At 35.6% G+C, this 23,338-nt stretch overlaps 1 protein-coding gene across 1 annotated transcript in view; it reads left to right on the top strand.

Annotated features, from left to right (window-relative positions):
- Window positions 1-697: 697 nt before the first annotated feature.
- The window catches only part of LOC113101788 (gamma-aminobutyric acid receptor subunit gamma-3), a 110,837-nt gene continuing 88,196 nt past the window's right edge, over window positions 698-23,338 (top strand). The window contains exon 1 of the mRNA XM_026265679.1: window positions 698-918. Coding sequence (XP_026121464.1) covers window positions 825-918 — 94 coding nt within the window. The 5' untranslated portion in view covers window positions 698-824. The remainder of the gene's footprint in view (window positions 919-23,338) is intronic.

The following is a 23,338-nucleotide window of genomic DNA, read 5'->3' as shown; positions in this document are numbered from 1 at the left end:
TTTTGTAATCATTGATTACATGCATTAAGCTATATTTTTATAGTAATAATATTCAAGCCAATTACCTGCTCATCTCTGTGTTTTTATGTATTTATTTTTGCAGGATTATATTTCTTTCCTTGTTAAATATTTATCATAATTAAGAATATATTGTCTCTCTGTTGCAGTTAGTTACTTAAGCTTGTCAAAGAAGGTCTACAGAAAGTTATACCTTGTAAATTTATGTGTCTCATGTGGGATAGATAAAGTGTGTAATGGTTTTACAGTAAACAAAATGTATTAATATAATTTAATAAGCACTTTGGTTTCTATTAAAATGTGGAGAAAAAAGAGAAATATCCCTATTAAATTGCATGTAATGGACTTATGTCTGATCAGAGGCTAATGTTTGAACTTTTTACATGCTACTTGGATAATGATGCTTTTGTGAAAAATGCCGTAGTGAATAAGTCTACTAACTAACTGTACTCATGACTGAAGTTCTCCTGAGTGCTTTGGAAAATCCAGATTTAACTGCATTTTTATGAGAGTGCAACTGTGTGAATCGGGTTCTACTTCTATATTGGTTTTATTGTCTGATTGCTTACTACTCCTCCTCCTTGAAAATGGGGAATAATATGTTTCTGCTATTCCACATTGCTGTAAACTATTCAATTCTGACATAGATATTTTAATTATTGTCTTCAAAAAAGTTGATTATTGACAAGTTGAGACAAAGAAAAAGACCTCAACCATGACCTGTGGAATACATTTTCTTTTATTTCTTCAGTTCTCAAACAGCCGCTTCTGAGGATGATGAGTATGACGATGTTACTGTGAATCAAATGTTGGCCCCCAAAACCCACGAGACAGATGCAACGCAAATACTAAACAACCTACTAAAGGAGTATGACAAAAAGCTGCGGCCAGATATCGGAGGTAAGTGGGTTTTCTAAATGCAGTATTGAGGACTGCATTGAGGTTTTCTAAATGCAGTATTGTGGAGCTGCGTTGAGCTGTCCATGGTTCTGAAATCCATTTAGCTTCACTGTCTTCAGACTTACTCATCTTGGAGCTCCATTTACAAATCTATGGCATATACATAAATTGAATTTATTTTAAAGTCCAGCTGCTGTGTTTACCCCAACAATTCATGTTTTTGTAAACTGGTGAAGTGCATTAGCTTCACACTGTGGTAGAGACTACACCTGCACTAAGTGACACCATTTTTCCTCATACTATGAAGAATAAAAATGTCAAATGTATTCACTGTTTGAGAGACACTGAGAGTTAGCAGCGGGTTTATAGTGTTGCATTAAGTAATTGAATTCCTGGAGCAGTGGAATATTTTCAGCTGATTTTCTACTTGTTTATACAGGCATTTCATGGTTTTTCTCTCCTTTTTTTTCTTCTACCACGCAGTGCTCTTAACAGTCTTACAGACTGCACTACAATCCACTTTTGCATGTTATCTCACAGATTTGCTTGTTTAGATGAGTTTCAAGAGTTATATTAGCTTAAAGTGTGCAGGAGTGCCGGATTCATGGATCCGTCAGGAAATTTCAGGCGTTCCGTCAGAATAACATGAAATTTTCATTTCTCAACATATCTCAGGGTTGAGATTGATGCTATTTTCTAGTAAAATGCAACTAAATAGAGTGCCATGAGAGGAAATCACAATCTGCATTTCAAGCAGCACATTGTGTACTTCATCTGAGATGTCACCACAGAACATCACAACCGCTTCTTGACACATCTGTCAGGTCTGTTATTGGTTTTGTGGCATCGTTGTGATATATTGAATCTTATTGGATTTGAAGCATTTTAGAATGCCTATCCCTGCAAAAATCTCACCGTTTCTACATGTTTTTTGTTTCCTTTCGATGAGAAGAACAACCTCAATGTTTGATGGATGACAGTCTCCAAATTATATTTCTTATACTCATGTCTGATTTCTAAGAGGAAGACAAAGTTTATGTGCTCTCTTACACACACACCACAACCTACAACAACCCACACAAACCAAGAATATTGGCTCCGAGCCACCTTGCCGTGAAATAGCTTTTGTTTTTCACTTTTGGTAGCTCAGTCTGTCTGGAGAGAACTGTACTGCTATATAATCAAGAATGCCACTGAATGGCAGTAATACTATGTATGAAGACAGCTACATGAGACACTCTTAAGGAAGCCGAAATATTCTAGTGAAGTCCCCAGAAACAGAGGAACGGAGATGGTGGGCATGTCTCAGATCTCTCAGCTCAATTGAAGAGTGGGTCAATGAAAGGGTATCTAATATACTTCCTACAACTGGACCTTCTGTTTCAACTCTCTCCCATCCACACACACACACACACACACACACACACACACACACACACACACACACACACACACACACGCACACACACACACACTCTTTCATTTGGTCTTTCTCTCTTTTTTGCTTTAACACAACTTTAGACTGTTTGAGTCAGAAATGTAGTTTCCTTGTTTGTTTTTTTCTCCGTGTAGAATTCGTAGCTAGAAAAAAAAAATAGCCCTTGAACCATTTTCACATGCAAGTTGTTTATGAAGGACAAGAATAGAGTGCAAATAATAGAATCCTCTTTTTCCAATAATTATTTATCTTCTAGCATTTCTGTATTAAGTTTTTCTGTTATGTTGTTCTTTTCAGCTTCATGATGAGTTGTGTATATTGAATCAGCAGGTATGATTGCTTTGCTGCAAATAGCGCAAATACGTATTATGATTCATGATAGATTAAAAACAAACAACTCCTCAAGGTCGTCTGATATTTTATATAATAGAGCTAGGTGGTATGGCCAAAAATTATCACAGTATTGTTTTCCGTATCGTACAATATCAATATTTATCACAACACCGTTATTGGGGAAAGAAATGCTTTCCACATGTTTGTTAGACCATGAGAATAAATGTAAACATAACTTGTTTGTTCATAATTAAATCCACAAAGTAAGCTAACTTTTAGCCCCCAAGAAATCCCCCAAGAAAGTTGTATGGATTTTTCTGTTTTATAATTGAAAACAAATGTATTTCTAATCTAATGAAATTAATTATTAAAACTTTACAATTGAATTAATCTTCAAAAATGTAATCATGTGAAAATATAACAATTAATTTACAACAAACTATTTTTATTTTTTGTCAGATAAGATTTGCATTGATATGGTTGCAAAATATCTTGGTTGTATGATATTCCTGAAATTATTATTATTATTATTATTATTATTATTATTATTATTATTATTATTATGTTGTGAAGATCCTTAAATAGCATTGTGTATTTGATGGTAGTTTTTCTCATGCTGAACTTCATGTGTTTCATATCCTCATGTATTCAGAGTGTCACAGGTGTTAAGAGTTTGTGTGTGGGGGACAAAATTACTCCATGCATTCGTGCAGAACATGCAGACTTATTATTGACACAGAATGACTAGCTGTTGCATTGTGATAGGCTGCTAGATCTCTGTGTGATATTGTTTATTGCCCAGCTCTACCTTATAACATCAGCACTCGATGAAACTTTTCCAGGTTCTTGTTGGACACAAATTAAGCCTGATATTAACATATAAATAATTTTCTTTGTAAAGTCCTCCTTTCATTTGGACATAAATCACAACCTCCCTCAAAAAATATTGATATATATATATATATACTTTTTTTTTGGTCAATTGTGTGGCAAAATATTATTGTGTAATATGTTAACAATGAAATATTCATACCTACTGCAGTTGCAAAATGGGAAGATTACAGAACAAATCAAGAGCTATACATTACAGAATCGTATCATACAGCATATTTTCTGAATCCACTTCTACTGAAATGTACTGAAACCAGATGTATTGCATATTGGTAATGTCATAATATTGCGTTTTACTGACTCAGAGGTTGTTCAAAGCCTATAAAATTGTTATTTTTTTCCATTCTATTCTTATTATGCCTGTTATGATGAGGAGCTTCTGTAAACCCTTGCCATTGCCAATTTCCTGAATCTCCATGATGTTGTCCTTGAACTCATCCACAAGATTTGACTTGATTATGCGCCGGTGCATTATCCTGAATGGCTGTGATTAATAGAACATTTAAGTCAGTCTTAAACATGCCAGTGTTTTATGGAGCTTGTCAACGGATGGTAGTGCATCTGTGGAAGTGAATTAGCTGGAAGGCTGCAAGTTGTGTGCAAAGAACCTGTTGCTTCAAGTTTGTTTTTATTAGCTTTGTTTTCTCATTAGGGTACATTTTTGCCAGTGTTTTGACCAGTGGTTCACTGACTTCTAGGAATTAACTTCAGATGGCATTCTTCCCTCTTCTGCATTCATTTGATGGTTTTGTTCTTTTGTTGGCCAATGTTCAAGGTGCCATTTATGCTAAGCTCAATCCACTAGTTACAAGGTTGTCTTTTAAAAGGGTCACATGGCTACTGCTCTTAGTCTACTGCATTCTAAAAGCATGACAATGACTGGTGCCTTAAAACTAATATGCTGGTGCAATTAGAGAGGGGGGCAGGTGCTTTTTTCAACAAGGAATTCAACAGTAATAGACTGTAAATCACAATGACATGTTTTGGAAAATATGGATGCATATTAAACAGGCTAATTAGATGGTTTTTGACATGTAGTATACCATCTCATTTATTCCATAATAAACAGATATACTCTCTGTGGGAGTGCTTTATAGAAGACACGACAAGAAAAAATGAATAGTTTACTCAAAAACAAAAAGTCTGTTAATATTTCTTCACCCCAATTTTTTTTTCATCCATTCATCTAGCTCAAATTCATGGCTAGCAATGTTAAGGTCATATTCAATTCCCAGGGAAACCAGGAACTGATCAAATATATGCCTTAAAAGCTCTTAAAAATAAACAGATTTCACAGTGATGCCATAGAAAACCATTCTGGGATCCCCAAAGTAACCTTCAATAAACTTTTGCTTTTGGATAAAAGTGTACATTTTTGTTATATTTTTCTATTAAGTTAAATTAATCAAAGTATAGCTATACAACTATCCATACCACTTGTATGCTATATTTTAATTCTCTGAAGTAACATAATAGCAATTTTGTATTACATGTTTTTTTAAATGCTGTTTAAATATGCAGTGAGGTGTTACCTATACTTGCATTTATTCTTAAGCTAAGCCATAACTTAGAAGACTTTAAACATAGCGCATTCTGTAAGTCTTAGACTTTTTTTTAATTTATTTTCATTTATAAAATGCTAAAACTATGAATTTGTCAATGTAACTAATGTGTGTATTTGTTTTGGATGAACTTTTAAATGAGATATCTGTATGGATATGTGGGAGTGTGCATGTGCACGACATGTGTGTGCACTGGTATTGACACCACAACTGTCGCAGCAGTAGCAGTGTCACAGTGGCCCAATTGTGTCAGCTCTCTTTTAGGCTGAGCTGTGGGGGAAACCCTTGAAAGTGGGTCAGCCTCCCTCTTTTCTTCTGTTTCATGTGCATTGAGCCTCACTCAGCCGGTGAAATCATTACCAGGGTAGAGGATAGACTGGATAAGAGAGTTTAGAGACATTAAATGCATGTGACACATGTGCATTGGAATTCAGGAAGCTGATCTTGGGCCATCCATGCGAGTTTCCTTCATAAGGCCGATGGCGTATGGTGAGTGGCAGACGTGCTATAGCAGTCTGCTCTGTCTGCTGCATAAATAGAGGGAAAAATAATCGCTTTGCTTTGGATAAGCCACCTGACCAGCCCCCTGGAGGAACACTCATTATAAAGTGCTAGTTTGTGTTAGCCCAGATTCATCTATGCAGCAGAGAGATGGAGATAGTTGGGGGTTGGTGGGGGTGGTGTGGGAAAGTGGGGGGAGGCAGTCTGGTCATTACTATGTTGTGATTTTTATCGCAGCGGAGAGACAGTATGAGGTGAGAAAGAAGTAATGGGCCAGAAATAAAGAGACTGAATGTGGGAGGGAGGAAGAGAGAGAGGAGTATAGAGAGAGGGATTGTACACAAGCCTTCAGGCAAAAGAATTCCAGTGTGGGAAAATTTGTGCGTGTGTGTATGCAGAGCGAGAGAGTTTAAAGCTGACTTGTGTAAAGTACATGCCTTCACCTCTAAGCCCTTCTTGCCATCAGAAAAGTAACTTCTGTTTTATCATCAGCCACTAAACATAAAAAATACGAGATCATGTGTTCGTGTGCCAGAGTGAGTGTGCAAAGTAGCACCCAAAAAGTTTTGATTCTCAGAGGCACAAGCAGAAATGGGTTCATCGCCATTACTTTTCCTTTCTTTTTCTTTTCTCATTTGGAGTGCTCATCGTAGTCAAGGCGGGTTGTGTGTATATTAAATATACAGATAAAAAAATAACAACCACAATGTAAACACAAAATGTAAAAATTAAAAACCAGAGTTACAGATTGTAAAAAAAGTGTAAATAAATAATGTAATAACGCATAAAAAAATAAGCATGAATCAAAACTTTAAACACATTTAAAATTGCACAAAACTGAAATATTACTGCAAAATATCTGAATTTCACACTAAATCGTGTTTTTCTTGGTTGTTTAATTTATTTTTTGTTGTGCTCTCAGACATTTCTCAGCAAATGTTTATTGAACTGAATCAATATAACAGTTTATAACAGTAACAGAATATTCATTCACGGATTTGCATTGCAAGCTTCTACATACACAGACAAGTGTGACGTAATATACGTCTTTAAATAAATACAATTTAAAATCACGAATCGCTATCTAAAGATAGCAACTTGTTTTACTTTCATATTGTTATGTTCAATCTTTATAGATTTAAAACATTAATATGATAGCTATTAGCAATTATATATGTAGCTATGTAAATAAAAACAATATTAAATTAAATCTTTGTGTATATCAAATCCACCTAACCTTTGTCGTTGTCAATCCAAAAACATTACATAAAAAATTAATTTTACAGATTTTGGCTAGAGGAGGAGCTGACAATATAGAGTGGACCAATGATGATGTTTAAGGCCGCCCTGATTTATATGAAATTCTTACCTTAAAGTTTTGGAAAAGCAAGCGCAGAAAGTGGAAACAAGGGCAAAGGGAAAAACAATATGAGCATACAATTTTAATTTTTAATTTTCACATTTTTAATTATTATTTTTTTAAATACAAGAAATAAAAATATGTGAAGAAAATGTCTGAGAGCACACAAAAGCAGAGAAATATAACCAAAAAAAAAAAAAAAAAAAAACCAACAACATGATTTTGTGTACAATTCAGATTATTTTGTATTAATATTTCAGTTTAGTGCAATACAATTTTAAATGTGTTTAAAGTTTTGATTCACGCTTATTGTTTTTTAAATGCATTATTACATTTTTTATTAAGTTGGCTTGAAAAAGCCAACTTACTGATCTACTATTTAATCTTATTATTATGTTGGCTTGGCAACAAGCCAACATACTGTTATGCTATTTAAACTTCTTCTTTTTTTTCTTATTATTATTTTTCTGACAGAAATTCTAAACGCTACTCCTCCTAGGGCTTTAAAGCCACAAGCCCCAAACTCGGCAGACACCTGCGGGATAGAGCGGTGATGGTTGCTATATCTTTTCAGACTGATCAGACTTAAAGTTTTTTTTTAATTAATTTTTAAATGTCAAATTACATTACCCATAGACTTACATTATCTGAGAAAAATTGCGCCCCTAGTTGCAATAACCGAGATTAAAGGGAGGAGTCAGGTTTCGTTTCACTTTTAAACCGGTTAAAAATACCAAGTAAATAATACAATTTCCCTCAAACTGACAAGCTAAACCAACATATCTGATTATTACAGGGGTCAGGGCTCATTAATAATTTATTTCTGGGCAGAGAGCAGTTAGAAAGACGAGAGAAGAATCAATGCTGCTCAGCTCAGGCACTGTCTCCAGGAGCTCACAACGAGCGAATTCATTCTTATTTAAGACCTTTTAAAACGGCGACTGCACGCAATCCACACGTTAGAACACACCAAGAGCTAAATTCAGATGTTTCTGAACTGTTTAAAGTAATAACATGATATATTCGCGGCAGCCAAATGTCCGCGAGCCCGCGATGTATTTCTCTGAACACTTGAAGTCCACATGACAGCCGCGTTTCGGGGCGAGATCGGACAAATAAATAGGCTAGCTATATAAACTGACAAGCTAAACCAACATATGTTATTATTACCGGGTCAGGTCTCATTTATAAATTATGTCTCTGGCCAAAGAACAGCGAGAAAGACGAGAGAGAAATGAGCGCTTCATCCGCATTTTTAAGCGCTTCCAAAAATAATATCACAGCGAATTGCACTAATCCACCCATTAGAACACAACAAGAGCAGAATTCAGGTGTTTTTGAACTGTTTATGTGTGCAAAATGAAATATAATTTGACAACGTGATACAGCTTATGAATACTTGATTTCTGGGCAGAGAGCAGTCAGACAGACGAGAGAAGAATCACGGCTGCTCAGCTCATGCTGTCTCCACGGAGCTCACAACGAGCGAATTTATTCTTATTTAAGACCTTTTATAATTAAATTATATCGGCGATTGCACGCAATCCACACGTTAGAACACACCAAGAGCTAAATTCAGATGTTTCAGAACTGTTTAAAGTAATAACATGATATATTCGCAGCAGCGCGACTGCCCGCGAGCTCGCCATGTATTTCTCTGAACACTTGAAGAGAATTTACAGCCTGTCACATTAAAACACTGCAGCGAAACGGCACAAAACAATTAGAAGAATATATTATACACATGAAAATGAGTGTTTATATGTGATTGTGAGATTTTATCTGTCAGGCTGAACCTCACATCAATTGTTATCCATCGTCACAACATGGTAAAGTCATTTATATATATTTTTTAAGAGCTTCTTAAAATAAATATTCCTGCGAATGCACACAATCCACCAATTAGAACACACTAAGAGAAAAATCCAGGGGTTTTTGAGCCGTGTATGTGTGCAAAATGCAATATTTGACATCGCGAAGGAAAAAAAAGTCACATGACAGCCGCGTTTGGGGCGAGATCAGACAAATAAATAGGCTACACATTTCATTCACTCTGACAAGCCAAATCAACATATGTTATTATTACCGGGTCAGATATCTCATTAATAAATTATGTCTCTGACCAAAGAACAGAGAGAAAGACGAGAGAGAAATGAGCACTTCATCAGCATTTTTTAAGAGATTCCAAAAATAATATCACAGCACTAGTCCACCCATTAGAACACAACAAGAGCAGAATTCAGGTGTTTTTGAGATGTTTATGTGTGCAAAATGACATATAATTTGACAGCGCGATACAGCTTATGAATACTGGAAGGAAAAAAGTCACGACAGCCTTTTAACTCTGGAGTCGATTAACGCATATACGCGTTTTGAGTCATTTTCTGCTGATAACCCTGACAATTACTTAAATTACATTTTCAGTTTTAAACGTACAGATAAGAGCAATACATCAATCGAATCTGTAAAGGGTCTACTTTTTTTTGGATACAAACACAATAACAACAAAACTTTGTGCACTTATAAAATAAAGATAACAAACAAGGTGTGCTGTCTTCAACCTTGTCTGCGCTGATCTTCATTTACAAACACGTCATTAAAATGAACTGTAACTCCATGAATACTCAACGAAGAGACATGAGAGATATATCTATAGAAAGTTTGACATGTCTACTTTTAAACTAAACAAGTGCTGCCGAACAAATATTCTGTGATAAAGTACGCGATGTCCTTTTTTCACGTCTCCCTTCTAATGTGTATGGAAGGCCAAGAGGGTCAAATACACGTTAAATACGCGTTGTTTACTCATGAAAAATCAGCTATATTTCACGTTTTAAATACACGTTAAATACACGTGAAATACACGTGAAGTATGCCTTAAAAATCAGTTTGAACAGGTCAGTGTCATTGGCTGCTGAGGACTTGGGTCAAACCACTTCTGTGTGCTTAGAGGGGTGTACCATTCATAGACAGGCAACCACCATTTTTTTTTAATTAATTTTTAAATGTCAAATTACATTACCCATAGACTTACATTATCTGAGAAAATTGCGCCCCTAGTTGCAATAACCGAGATTAAAGGGAGGAGTCAGGTTTCGTTTCACTTTTAAACCGGTTAAAAATACCAAGTAAATAATACAATTTCCCTCAAACTGACAAGCTAAACCAACATATCTGATTATTACAGGGGTCAGGGCTCATTAATAATTTATTTCTGGGCAGAGAGCAGTTAGAAAGACGAGAGAAGAATCAATGCTGCTCAGCTCAGGCACTGTCTCCAGGAGCTCACAACGAGCGAATTCATTCTTATTTAAGACCTTTTAAAACGGCGACTGCACGCAATCCACACGTTAGAACACACCAAGAGCTAAATTCAGATGTTTCTGAACTGTTTAAAGTAATAACATGATATATTCGCGGCAGCCAAATGTCCGCGAGCCCGCGATGTATTTCTCTGAACACTTGAAGTCCACATGACAGCCGCGTTTCGGGGCGAGATCGGACAAGATAAGGACAGATAAGAGCAATACATCAATCGAATCTGTAAAGGGTCTACTTTTTTTTGGATACAAACACAATAACAACAAAACTTTGTGCACTTATAAAATAAAGATAACAAACAAGGTGTGCTGTCTTCAACCTTGTCTGCGCTGATCTTCATTTACAAACACGTCATTAAAATGAACTGTAACTCCATGAATACTCAACGAAGAGACATGAGAGATATATCTATAGAAAGTTTGACATGTCTACTTTTAAACTAAACAAGTGCTGCCGAACAAATATTCTGTGATAAAGTACGCGATGTCCTTTTTTCACGTCTCCCTTCTAATGTGTATGGAAGGCCAAGAGGGTCAAATACACGTTAAATACGCGTTGTTTACTCATGAAAAATCAGCTATATTTCACGTTTTAAATACACGTTAAATACACGTGAAATACACGTGAAGTATGCCTTAAAAATCAGTTTGAACAGGTCAGTGTCATTGGCTGCTGAGGACTTGGGTCAAACCACTTCTGTGTGCTTAGAGGGGTGTACCATTCATAGACAGGCAACCACCATTTAACATGCTATAGATCAGCTTATTCAGCCTTATTATTTAGTCTTTTTTCTTTTCTGTTTTGTATAGCCTATAGAAATAATATATTTAAGTTTCAGTTTTATGAAATATTTATTTTTTAATAAATATTAATTAAAATTTTGTGGTGATAGCATAACGTTTATAAAAGTTACAGTATTTTGTAATGAAACAGGACTTTTTGTTTAGCTCTTGACTCACCGAAGTATACTATATATACTGTCCCTTCTTTAATTTTTCAGTAGTGTGATAACTTAAAATATGTTGTCAGTACTATTAAAATAACATTAAATTGAATGGTATTTAGGAGATTATGGTTTTTGCATGACTTATTTCGCATTCAGCTAGACAACCCTGTCGTAGCTGTTATCATAGCCTAGGCTTTTTATTAAAAAAGAAAACAGCAAGGGACCATGGAAAAAGACTGTTGCAGGTGTATTTTTTATGGTATTATTTTTTTTTTTTTTTTGCAGCGGGGCAACTCAAGAATGTTGGGCACACAAGTACTGTGGCTCTTTTGCCCCATGGCCAAGATGGCCAAGCCAACATCAAAGTTAGTTCACTAACTTTTAATTCTAGTTATTATTATTCTTCTGAGCCAAATTTTAAACACTATCTCCTCCTAGAGCTTTCAAGCTAGAACCACCAAACCTGGGTCAGACCTTCAGACTGGTCTGACTCGGGTTGCTATATCTTTTCTAACTGATCCAGCTTATGGTTTTCGTAAACCAGACTACCAAAACCACCTTAAATCCCATAGACTTTCATTGAGGGGGTACAAACTTTTGAAAAATAAGGCTTATAATATATTTAAGCTGTCTACTACCATAGCAAACCTTAAAAACTCTCTACTGAGAATACAGCTAAAACCAGCCTAAGCTGATCAGTTGTTTTGGCTAGTCTCCCAAACTGTTTTTTAAGTGGTTTTGACCACTCTCACGCTGGTCTTAGCTGGGTTTTAGCTGGTTTTTACTGAATCCACTGTTTTTAGCTGGTTTTTGCCAGATTCGCATAGAAACATGCTAACAACATGCTAGTTACTCACTTATCAGACTAGAAACATGCCTATAACATGGTTTTAAAGTGGTTTCGGCCACTGTCATGCTGGCCTTAGCTGGTCTTAGCTGGTTTTAGGTGGTTTAGTATAGAAAAATGAAAACAACATCCTAGTTACTTGCTAATCAGACTAGAAACATACTTCTAACATGGTTTAAAGTGGTTTTGGCCACTGTCAAGCTGGCTTTAGCTGGTCTTAGCTGGTTTTAGGTGGTTTTCTTTAATGAATCAACTGGTTTTAGCTAGATTATCATAAAAACATATTAACAACATGTTAGTAATTTGCTAATCAGTCTAGAAACATACTTCTAACATGGTTTAAAGTGGTATTAGCCACTGTCAAGCTGGCTTTAGCTGGTCTTAGCTGGTTTTAGCTGGTTTTCTTTACTGAATCAACTGGTTTTAGCTAGATTATCATAGAAACATGTTAACAACATGTTAGTAACTTGATAATCAGACTAGAAACATACTTCTAACATGGTTTAAAGTGGTTTTGGCCACTGTCAAGCTGGCTTTAGCTGGTCTTAGCTGGTTTTAGGTGGTTTTCTTTACTGAATCAACTGGTTTTAACTAGATTATCATAGAAACATGTTAATAACATGCTAGTAACTTGCTAATCAGACTAGAAACATACTTCTAACATGGTTTAAAGTGGTTTTGGCCACTGTCAAGCTGGTCTTAGATGGTTTCTAACTGAATCAACTGGTTTTAGCTCGATTATCATAGAAACATGTTAACAACATGTTAGTAACTTGATAATCATGTCAAGAACATGCTTTTAACATGGTTTTAAAGTAGTTTTGGCCACTGTCACGCTGGTCTTAGCTGGTTTCTAACTGAATCAACTGGTTTTACCTGGATTAGCATAGAAACATGTTAGTCACTTGCTAGCCATGCTAGCCACATGCTAGTCACATGTTAATCATGCTAGCAACATGCTAGTTGTATACTAATCATTCTAAAAACATGCTAGAGACATACTAGCAACATGTTAATCATGCTACAAACATGCTAATGACATGCTAGTCACTTGCTAATCATGTTAATAAAATGCTAGCAACATGCTAATCATGCTACAAACATGCTAGCAACATGCTAATCATGCTAGCAAAATGTTAGCGACATGCTAGAGACATGCTAGCCACATGTTAATCATGCTAGAAACATGCTAATCATGCTACAAACATGCTAGCAACATGCTAATCATGTTAGCAAAATGTTAGCGACATGCTAGCAACATGCTAGAGACATGCTAGCCACATGCTAATCATGCTAGAAACATGTTAGAAACATGTTAATCATGCTACAAACATGCTAGCAACATGCTAATCATGCTAGCAAAATGTTAGCGACATGCTATCAACATGCTAATCATGCTAGAAAAATGCTAACAACATGCTAGAGACATGCTAGCCACATGCTAATCATGCTAGAAACGTGTTAGCAACATGCTAATCATGCTACAAACATGCTAGCAACATGCTAATCATGCTAGCAAAATGTTAGCGACATGCTAGCAACATGCTAATCATGCTAGAAACATGCTAACAACATGCTAGAGACATGCTAGCCACATGCTAATCATGCTAGAAACATGCTAGCAACATGCTAATCATGCTAGAAACATGCTAGCAACATGCTAATCATGCTAGCAAAATGTTAGTTACATGCTAACAACATGCTAATCATGCTACAAAAATGTTAGCAACATGCTAGCAACATGCTAATCATACTAGAAACATGTTAGCAAAATGCTAATAATGCTACAAACATGCTAGCGACATGCTAGCAACATGCTAATCATGCTACAAACATATTAGCAAAATGCTAATCATGTTAACAAAATGCTAGCGAAATGTTAACAACATGCTAATCATTCTACAAACATGCTAGTGGAATGCTAGCAACATGCTAATCATGCTAGCAAAATGCTAATCATGCTACAAACATGCTAACGACATGCTAGTCACTTGCTAATCATGTTAATAAAATGCTAGCAACATGAAAATCATGCTAGAGACATGCTAGCCACATGCTAATCATGCTACTAAAATGTTAACAACATGCTAATCATGCTACAAACATGCTAGCAACATGCTAATCATGCTAGCAAAATGTTAGCGACATACTAGCAACATGCTAATCATGCTCGAAACATGCTAACAACATGCTAGAGACATGCTAGCCAAATGCTAATCATGCTAGAAACATGTTAGCAACATGCTAATCATGCTACAAACATGTTAGCAACATGCTAATTATGCTAGCAAAATGTTAGCGACATGCTAGCAACATGCTAATCATGCTAGAAACATGCTAGTCACATGCTAGCAAAATGCTAATCATGCTAAAATCATGCTCTCAACATTCTAGAAACATGTTAACAACTTTGCTAATCATGCTAACGACATGGTAGTCACTTGCTTATAATGTTAATAATATGTTAATCACTTTCTTTTTTAAACTTCTTAACTTTTCAAACTTTTAAATTTTTAAAACTTTTTAAGCTTTTCAAACTTTTTACATTTTTCTAACTTTCTGGCCAGGCTTTTTCAAGCCAACTTAAAGTTTGAAAACAAACTTTACTATCTAGTTTACACTTATTATTATTTTTTTTTTTTAATCTGTGACTATTGTTTGCCATTCTGAAAACTTTGCTTTCATTTTTTTATTTTACATTTTGTGCAATATCATTTTAGTTGCGTTTTAAATTGTGATTTCAGGTTTATTTATTGATTTATTTTTTATTCGTGGCTGCAGTACATATGGTGAGAATCCCATAAGCTGATTCACGAGTTCACCCTTACATCTAATCTGAAGGCAAATAGTAGGCATATTTTGGCGTGCTGTCCTGGGGGAGGGGTCCGGGCCCGGAGCATAGCCCGAACCTAAATAACTCCCCCTATCCCTAATTTGGGATAAATAGATTAGAAGTGAGGAGTTGGGGTGGAGGAGGGTTGCCGAAAAACTGTCGTGGGACAGTAGGTAGGAAGACTGGATATATATATACGCTTGCGTGCTATTTAAGATGATTAGCTAAACGAGATGCACCTGTGCCAAATTGGATGATTATCTGATCGTGCTTCTCCCGAACTTTGTTAATAAAACCACATTTGATTTTGCCATTGGAGATCAGCAAACTAAAACTGTGTGGTATTACTGCCAAATAGACAGATATGAGTATTTAAACCGTAAATGGTGATGTCCGGAGAGTAGGTTGGTCAGTTTAATACTGTTTAATACAGCATTACTGATCATAATGAGTTTGTACAATATTGGCTCAAAATTGAAAAGGGTTAAAAATTTTTTTTACTTCATACCAAAAGATAGATAGATCTAGAACTGGTAATTAGAATGAATAAATATACTAAAATGTTTATTGTATTTTTATCAACATTACAGCATTTTGCATCCTCAAAGAAATTGATTTAAAAAAAAAATCTTACCAACCTCAAACTTGCATTTCTGATTATTTATAATTCAGCTGCCATTCAGAAACATATTGAGTAAAAGGTTGCAATTTAGTTTTATACTAAACTATTAAACATCATAACCAGACTCCTTCTGTTTCACTAGCATATTCACAGGGCATGGTTTAATGTGCTGCCATTACCTTTGTTCAGTCTTTTACTGTGTTCCCTCTCTCCTTGTCTCTGTGTCTTCTACGTATATGTTTATTTAATGAGCTGTGTTCCACTGAAACTCATTCATCTCCATGCAATCTTCACATCCTGTTCTGGGGTCTGTGGAAGCGACGAGAAACACAATATGATATACAGTAACTGTGATAAATTGTATTATCACACAATATTGTATGAGGTGGAATGTTCTTACTCACCTGTGTATAAAATTTCAAAATTTCAGGAAGTAAGGTGTCGCAGGCTACCTTTGCATTAAATAAATGGAAAAATATGAGTGAATTATTTTTACATTTCCCATTTCACTTGAGGGCATCTTAGTCTTTAAGATTAAAAAAAGGAGCTTCCCTTTATACATTTCTGAACAATATCCGTAGAATGTTGTGCAGCTTCCGGCAAGGACAGACACGAAAACAACCTTTCAATAATTCAACTTCTCATCAACAAGGTCTGATTTATATACTTGATGTTTTAAAATGAATATAGCTGATAGCATATGAACAGTCTTTAGATATTTGGAGGAAGAGAAGGTGGCGTTCCATCACTAATAATTTGTTCTATTTTTAGATGTTGTAAAAGTCAATCAAGGTAAACTGCTTAGTCAAGAGTGCACTTAAAGAGATATTTCACCTGAAATTGAGAATTCTGTCATTTACTCAGCTCATGCTGTTCCAAACCTGTATGCATTTCTTTATTCTGCAGAATTGTTCCTTTATCTTTGGAGTGTTACAAGCTCTTGGTGCATAAAGAAGATCTGTAAAGTTGCAATTACTAAAGTCTCCAATCCAAAGATATATTCTTTATAGAAGTTAAGACTTGTCCACACCTCCTAAAACGCCTAGTTGTAACACCCCTCCACATGTTTACGTCAATGTGTGGGAAGATTTGCATAATGCCGCCCAAATATTCACGCAAAGAAAGAAGGCATAACTTTTATTCTCACTGCTGCCACTGGCGCCATGTTGTGGAGTCGCTGTGAAAGTAAATCTACTTTGTTTGGCCTTCCAAAAGAGGACGATCTCCGCTTCGTCATGCCTAGAGCTGATCCGCGTTGGTTGCTGAGGATATACATCAACTTTGCGATGTGGCTTTCACTGTGGATGAAGCGGAGTTCAGCACGGGGTCATCACGTGTGGTTGCCTCAAGCCCCCACCACTCCTTTGTTGAATCTGCAGGCTGTTCCTAACTCTAGCCCCCAGCCATTCATCACTCTAGCCGCTGGCTGCCGCTCACTAAGGCCTGCAGACCGTTCCTCACTCATGGACAGTCTTGCACTTCTGACTCACAGTCTATAAGTACATTTTTTATATTTAAGGAATTTGCCTTTGATGATTCAAACACGAATTTTGAGCAGTGTAGAGTAGCGCTTGTTTGTCATTTCTCCGATTGCAAATACAGACATGGGTTTATGTTTACACAGTGCAATACGCAACACAATGCGTAAAAAGACGGTATATGTGTCATTATATTCAGTAATTATGTCTCCACTGGATGCCACAAATGCCTGGTTTGTAATGGGTTTTATTGTTTTTATACTGTCATGCTGGTGTTCTGTCCGGGACATGCCATAACAGTATGGTGAGGGACGGAACATTTCCGTCACACGCTTGAGGCATTCAGCCAATCACAACGCACTGGATAGCTGGCCAATCAGAGCACACATCGGTTTTCAGACTGATGAGCTTTGTAACAAACAAAGCTTGACTTTAACTGGAAAACAAGAAGGTGAATGTCTTTCATTCAGATTAAGGAAGGGTCTTGGCCATGACTAACTTTCATTGTAAGGACAACAGTTTAAACATTCTTCAAAATATCTTCATAAATTATTTTGTGTTCCTCACTCAGGTTTGGAACAACATGAGGGTGAATAAATGATGACAGTTTCATTTTTTGCATGCACTATCTCTTTAAAGCTAAAGTGTATGTCCAGTGGACATTCATCACTTGTCAACCAACAAATAACCCTCATTAACACCAATTCTCTTCAAGACCCTCCTGGTTAAAGCATTACCACTGGTAATTGTGCTGGAATTGGCTGCTAGTCTTTATTAATTCCTATTAATAAAGGTCAGTGAGCCCAGCTGTCAGAGTGCTTCTCTGTTTTCCTCTGGCTCTTCAGCAGGCCGACAGTCTGATCCCAGCCATTTCCACATTACCTCTGTGTCATGCCACCTGCCTCAAACATCTATTTCCCGCTCAGCATCAGTGACATGTTCCAGGTCTCTACTTGGATATCTGCCCCTGCTCATTGAATATCTCAAAACTCCTTGACATTTTATCCTGTAACAAGCCTGTACGCGTCTGCGGAAGGAGGGCGGGAGTTAAGGAGAGTCAAACTCGGCTTCATTAATCCAAACCCTTTTGGCTTGAAGCGAGAAAGCATCAGCCAGACACGCTTCTGCTCATTCACCCGGACTAGACCCCATTTGTTTAGTGTAGTAAAGCTGAAATCCCTCATAATCTAGTGAGTGTGCAAGAAGTCTGATGCTGCTGATTAGGTAGAAAAGGTGAGCATGAAGGAGCGCTTAACACCTTTCTGCCAGGATGTAAGCCTTAAAGATCACCCACCCCCACAGGATCATGAGTTCTTATCGTAAGTTAGCATGGCTTCAGACACAAAGTGACGTGGAGATAAGTTGCTGTGAAATGCTGTGTGTGTATTTCTTCAGCTTTGTTATATCAGAAGAGCAATCCTATCTGTATGTTTAAGATCAGTCTGCAGGGTTTTTTTGACAACATGAATTGCTTAAAATATATAAAATGCACGTTTTTGTAACCTGGGATTTCAAGCAGTTTTAAATGGTGCTTTCCAGGCTTGGAAAGTAAAAAAACAAACAAACAAACAAACAAACAAAAAAAATAAATAAATAATAATAATAATAATATTGTAAAATGTATTATAATACATAGTTTTCTATTTTAAAATGTTTTATTCTTAATTAATAATAATAATGATAATAATAATAATAAAATCATTATCAGCAGTCATTACTCTAGTCTTCAGTGTTGCATAAACCTTCCAATATGCAGATTTTTATTTTTTGGCTCAAGAAAAAATGTCTGTAATTATTATTAAACAGTTGTGTTGCTTAATATTTTTGTGGAATATGTTTGATTTCAATACTTTTTTGATGAATGGAACTTTCAGAAGAACAGCATTTTTTTTCTTTTTTTATATATAATACAAAATACAGTTTGATCAACACACAGGAATGTACACAAAATTCATAAATTAAATGATATGATTTTATATTATATATACTGAAAATCTCAGTTTTTTTAAATATATATATATATATTTTAAATGATGTCTATTATCCACCAATTATTGGCCAATGCCATGCAAAAAATAAATAAAAAGTAGTAATAAATCAGTAGTAATAAATTTGTCATGTGTATGTTCCATGTTTTAAGTTCCTGTATGTCCTTATTTGGTCTATCATGTTCCTGTCCTTCGTTAGGTTGTTCCTTGATTTGATTCCAGGTTTTCCCCGTTTGCGTTTATTAGTCCCCGTTGTTCCACGTCCTCCCCTTATCTAGTCATGCCTTTAAATAGTGTTCTAGTTCTCTGTCCAGTATTATTAATATCATCCCCATGTGTTGCCCTACTATGTGTTGATTAAACTCCTTGGATCCAAACCTTCTATCCTTGCTCTGTGACAAAATCATTATTTAAATATATTAATTTCAAGGATGTAACATGGGGTTTGGGTCTTGTTTCTTGTTGATTGTTTTCATGTCTTTCATTTTGTAGTTTGGCCACAGTCATGTTCTGTCATGTGATTTCATTGTCTTTCATTTTGTAGTTTGATGTCGATGCACTTTATTCTCATTGGTTATAAAAGTTACATTTGGGTTCATCACTAAACTCGCCTCCACTGGACTATTTGTTGCAAAAGACTGGTTCCTAATGTACAGATGAAAATAACAGAACGTGATTATCCAGTCATCACAAATGATTGATAAGTCAAGGAAATTTGTGGGAAGCCTATTATCATATACTAAATACATCATTCACTTCTTGCTGTATACTTCATGCAAGCAACCATACAAGATCTCTGCCAAGCCTCTTAATTTCTCTCCATGGGAATAAAGTATTAACTTGCCTTGACAAGGACACTATTAATTTGATCTGCACTAGTATGGCAAAACTCTGCCTGTGGCCACAAGCTTTGTTTTGTGCGACATCTGTCAGTGTATGTCACACTAATTGACTAGGGTGTAATTCCAGGACCTCTCTCTGTCTGTCCCTGTCACATTTTGTCTTTCTCTCGCTCTCTTTTTCCTTTACACACACACACACACACACACACACACACATATATATATATATACATACATACTCAACACTTCAATCCAGCTTTCATGTACAATTACTTAAAGGCTCTTTTTTGATTACAGTGAGGCCTTACAGCAGAAAAGAAATGGAAGTGAAAACAATTATAAATGCGATGTAGGGACATAAAGAGAAGGATGTGAGCGAGCTGGACATAATGGCACACATGTGTAGTGGCACTCATTTATGAAAGATGACAAACATGTTAAGTCACTGGTTTGCATTGGAGCTTAATTAATTGTAATGTGGTTTTAAAGTTTGGCATATTTTTATGCATCTGCCTGTTAATCTTGTTTGAATGATAATATACAGAAAATAGAATGTTTGAAATGCAGGCACCTTAGAAGATTGTATTCCTGTCAACCAGTGCAGGAATGGATTTCAGCATTTGTCTGAACTTTTATTAACATTCTGCAGCTATATGCATTTTAGGGTGTTTCTTAAACTGTGGGCACTATTAGCCTTTTAAAAAATAAACTTTTCACATTATTAATTTAACTGATTTAGTCACAGTGTCTAATAGTGAAATACAGCAATTTTTTTATGAACCAAAATGGTAAAAATAAAATAAAAAAAGAATTTTATATATATATATATATATATATATATGTACTCTAAATAAGTGACATCTAAAACAGTGTATTTTGCTCAATAATATCATGTTCATAAATTCATATTAATAACGTAACTGCTCTGATGACACTTCACAAATGGACTGTAATTTCTTATTACAGTATGTTGAATTATGCATGGCCTGATATGTAATAATAAAAATATGTTGGCAAATGATTATGAACGATTGTCTTTTTCTGATTAAATATAGCTAGAAAGAAAGAATGAATCATATTTTGAAGATTACAAACTGTGGTTGATTGGCCTGTAGGAATAGGTATTTGTCTGACAGAAATGTGTGTTTGTAAATGTGAAAGAAGCATTTATTCAATGCCATTTATTCAGGGCTAAATGACATATATAGGGAAAGAATTCATAAATGTGGCACATTATGAAGGCTGAAGAGGCAAAGAGGGGATGAGAAATGACAGGAGAGGGAGAAAGATATGACAGAGAGATCAGTTGCCCACTGGTCATATCAGCCTTGTTTATCATGCTCTCCCCATCTTCCCAGATGTCTCCAGTGCATCTGAGTGTTTGACATTGATATGGTTCAACTTCACTGTGACATAAACTCCTCCTCTGACTGATCATTATCCTGCTACAGATCAGCAGCACTCACCCCCCCAGGGATGTTTACACGCCCCCACACGCCAGCCTTTCCGGAGGCATCATCTGCCTCGCTGAGGTTCTGACGATGACCACATCATCTGATTAAGATCTGTTGATTCTCCTTCCCTTCAATTTCTTCTAATGCACCAGTACAGAGCATTCTGTCTATGGCTATAAACGAGTTAGATGGTGGACAATATGCTTACATTGGATATGTTTTTAAATGTAAAAAAAAAGAACAAATATTTATTTTTGCAAAATCACAGCTGAAATATAAGGTACTGAATGTTCCTCAAAATGTCAGCAAATGTATTTCTTGGAGCCTGTAATTCTTTTTTTCAGGATTCTTTGATGAATAAAAGGCAAAAGTGCAAAAGGTTGTGGGTTCAATTCCCAGCGAACACACCTACCACAAAAAAATGTTTAGATTATTTTAAGGTATATTAAAATGGTTAACTTTTATTTTAAATTATTGTAATATTTCACAATATTACTGCTTTTACCGTATTTTTGATCAAATAAATACAGCTGTGCTGAGCATAAGAGACTTATTTAAAAAGTATGAAAAATCAGATTCCATAAATCCAAATTCCATTACAGATACTTTTAAACAGTGTATATATATAATGCTATATATGTAAACCAATGCTCTCCAAGGTATTGTGATAATACATTTCAAAATAATATTATCCTTTATTTTAAAATTTAATTTATTCCTGTGACATCAAATCTGAATATTTGTAAGCCATTATTTTCTTTGTCACAATATCATTCCGAAATCATTCCAATGATCATGATGAATTGAATATTAATGTTGGAAACAGTCGTGCTGCCTAATACTTTTGTATAACTGTGATACATTGTTTTTCAGGATTATTTGATAAATAAAATCTTCAAAAGAACAGAGTTGTTTTAATTTATTTGTACCTATAGTCTTTACTGTTACTTTTGATCTATTTGATTCATCCTTGGTGAATGAAAGTATTAATTTCTTTCAAAAGAAAAATAAAACTTTGGAACATTTCAGAATCCCACTGTATATAGACATGGAGCTTGTTACTGGGTCCAGATGTGACATTCGATCAAAATGTTAAAGGTCCTATGACATGAAAATTTCACTTTCTGAGGTTTTTTAACATTAATATGAGTTCCCCTAGCCTGTATATGGTCCCCAAGTTTCTAGAAATTTGAATCGGTGGAAATTGAGATTTTTCTGTCTTTCTCTTCCTTTGAGAAAATGGAAGCTCAATCAGGCTGATCTTGAATCTCCTCGTTGTGACGTTGTAACGAGAATTGTTACCTCCCCTTTCTCTGCTTTGCCCGCCCAAATATTTACATATAATTCAGTCGCAATGTCAGCACAGGCGTTTCAAACAGACTTTTATGATATGGATTCGACAGCACCGGCACAAACAGTGAGTAACAGTGTTCATTAATGCCTGATCTGTGATCAGTGATTTCTGATGTGTAGCTAATCATTCAAGTTCACACCGACTTTCTTTCTAAATCGTTTAATACTGATGCATCAGTGAATCAAGCCAGTGACTAAACGATCAACTTCACATTGTTTCTCTTAGTAGCATGAAACAAATCTGTTATTTAAATTGTGATTTAACTACAGAGAGTGATCAAAGAATGCTCGCTTTTTTCCGGAGCTGTTACACATCGCGAGTATATCTGCACACTTGCCCAAACTGCCGTTACAATGAATGACGCTGTTATGCTGCACAACAGAGCTCTTACTGTATTCATGTGTTTGCTGTTAGCTGTGGTGAAAGCATTTTGTGAGATAACGTGTTGCAATAACGACGAGATCACTGCATCCACGCGATAAACAGACTCTGTCTACTCAATGCTCATCACTGCAGCCTTTCATGTGATGTGGAAAAGATCGGAAAAATAATTATATTATCAACACTTCCACGATTCGTTAATCTCGACAGCTGTAATAGTAATATATATATATATATATATATATATATATATATATATATATATATAT

This window comes from Carassius auratus, chromosome 6 (assembly GCF_003368295.1).
Source record: "Carassius auratus strain Wakin chromosome 6, ASM336829v1, whole genome shotgun sequence".
In the NCBI taxonomy this organism is placed as follows: domain Eukaryota; kingdom Metazoa; phylum Chordata; class Actinopteri; order Cypriniformes; family Cyprinidae; genus Carassius; species Carassius auratus.
This window is presented reverse-complemented; position numbering and strand designations above follow the sequence as displayed.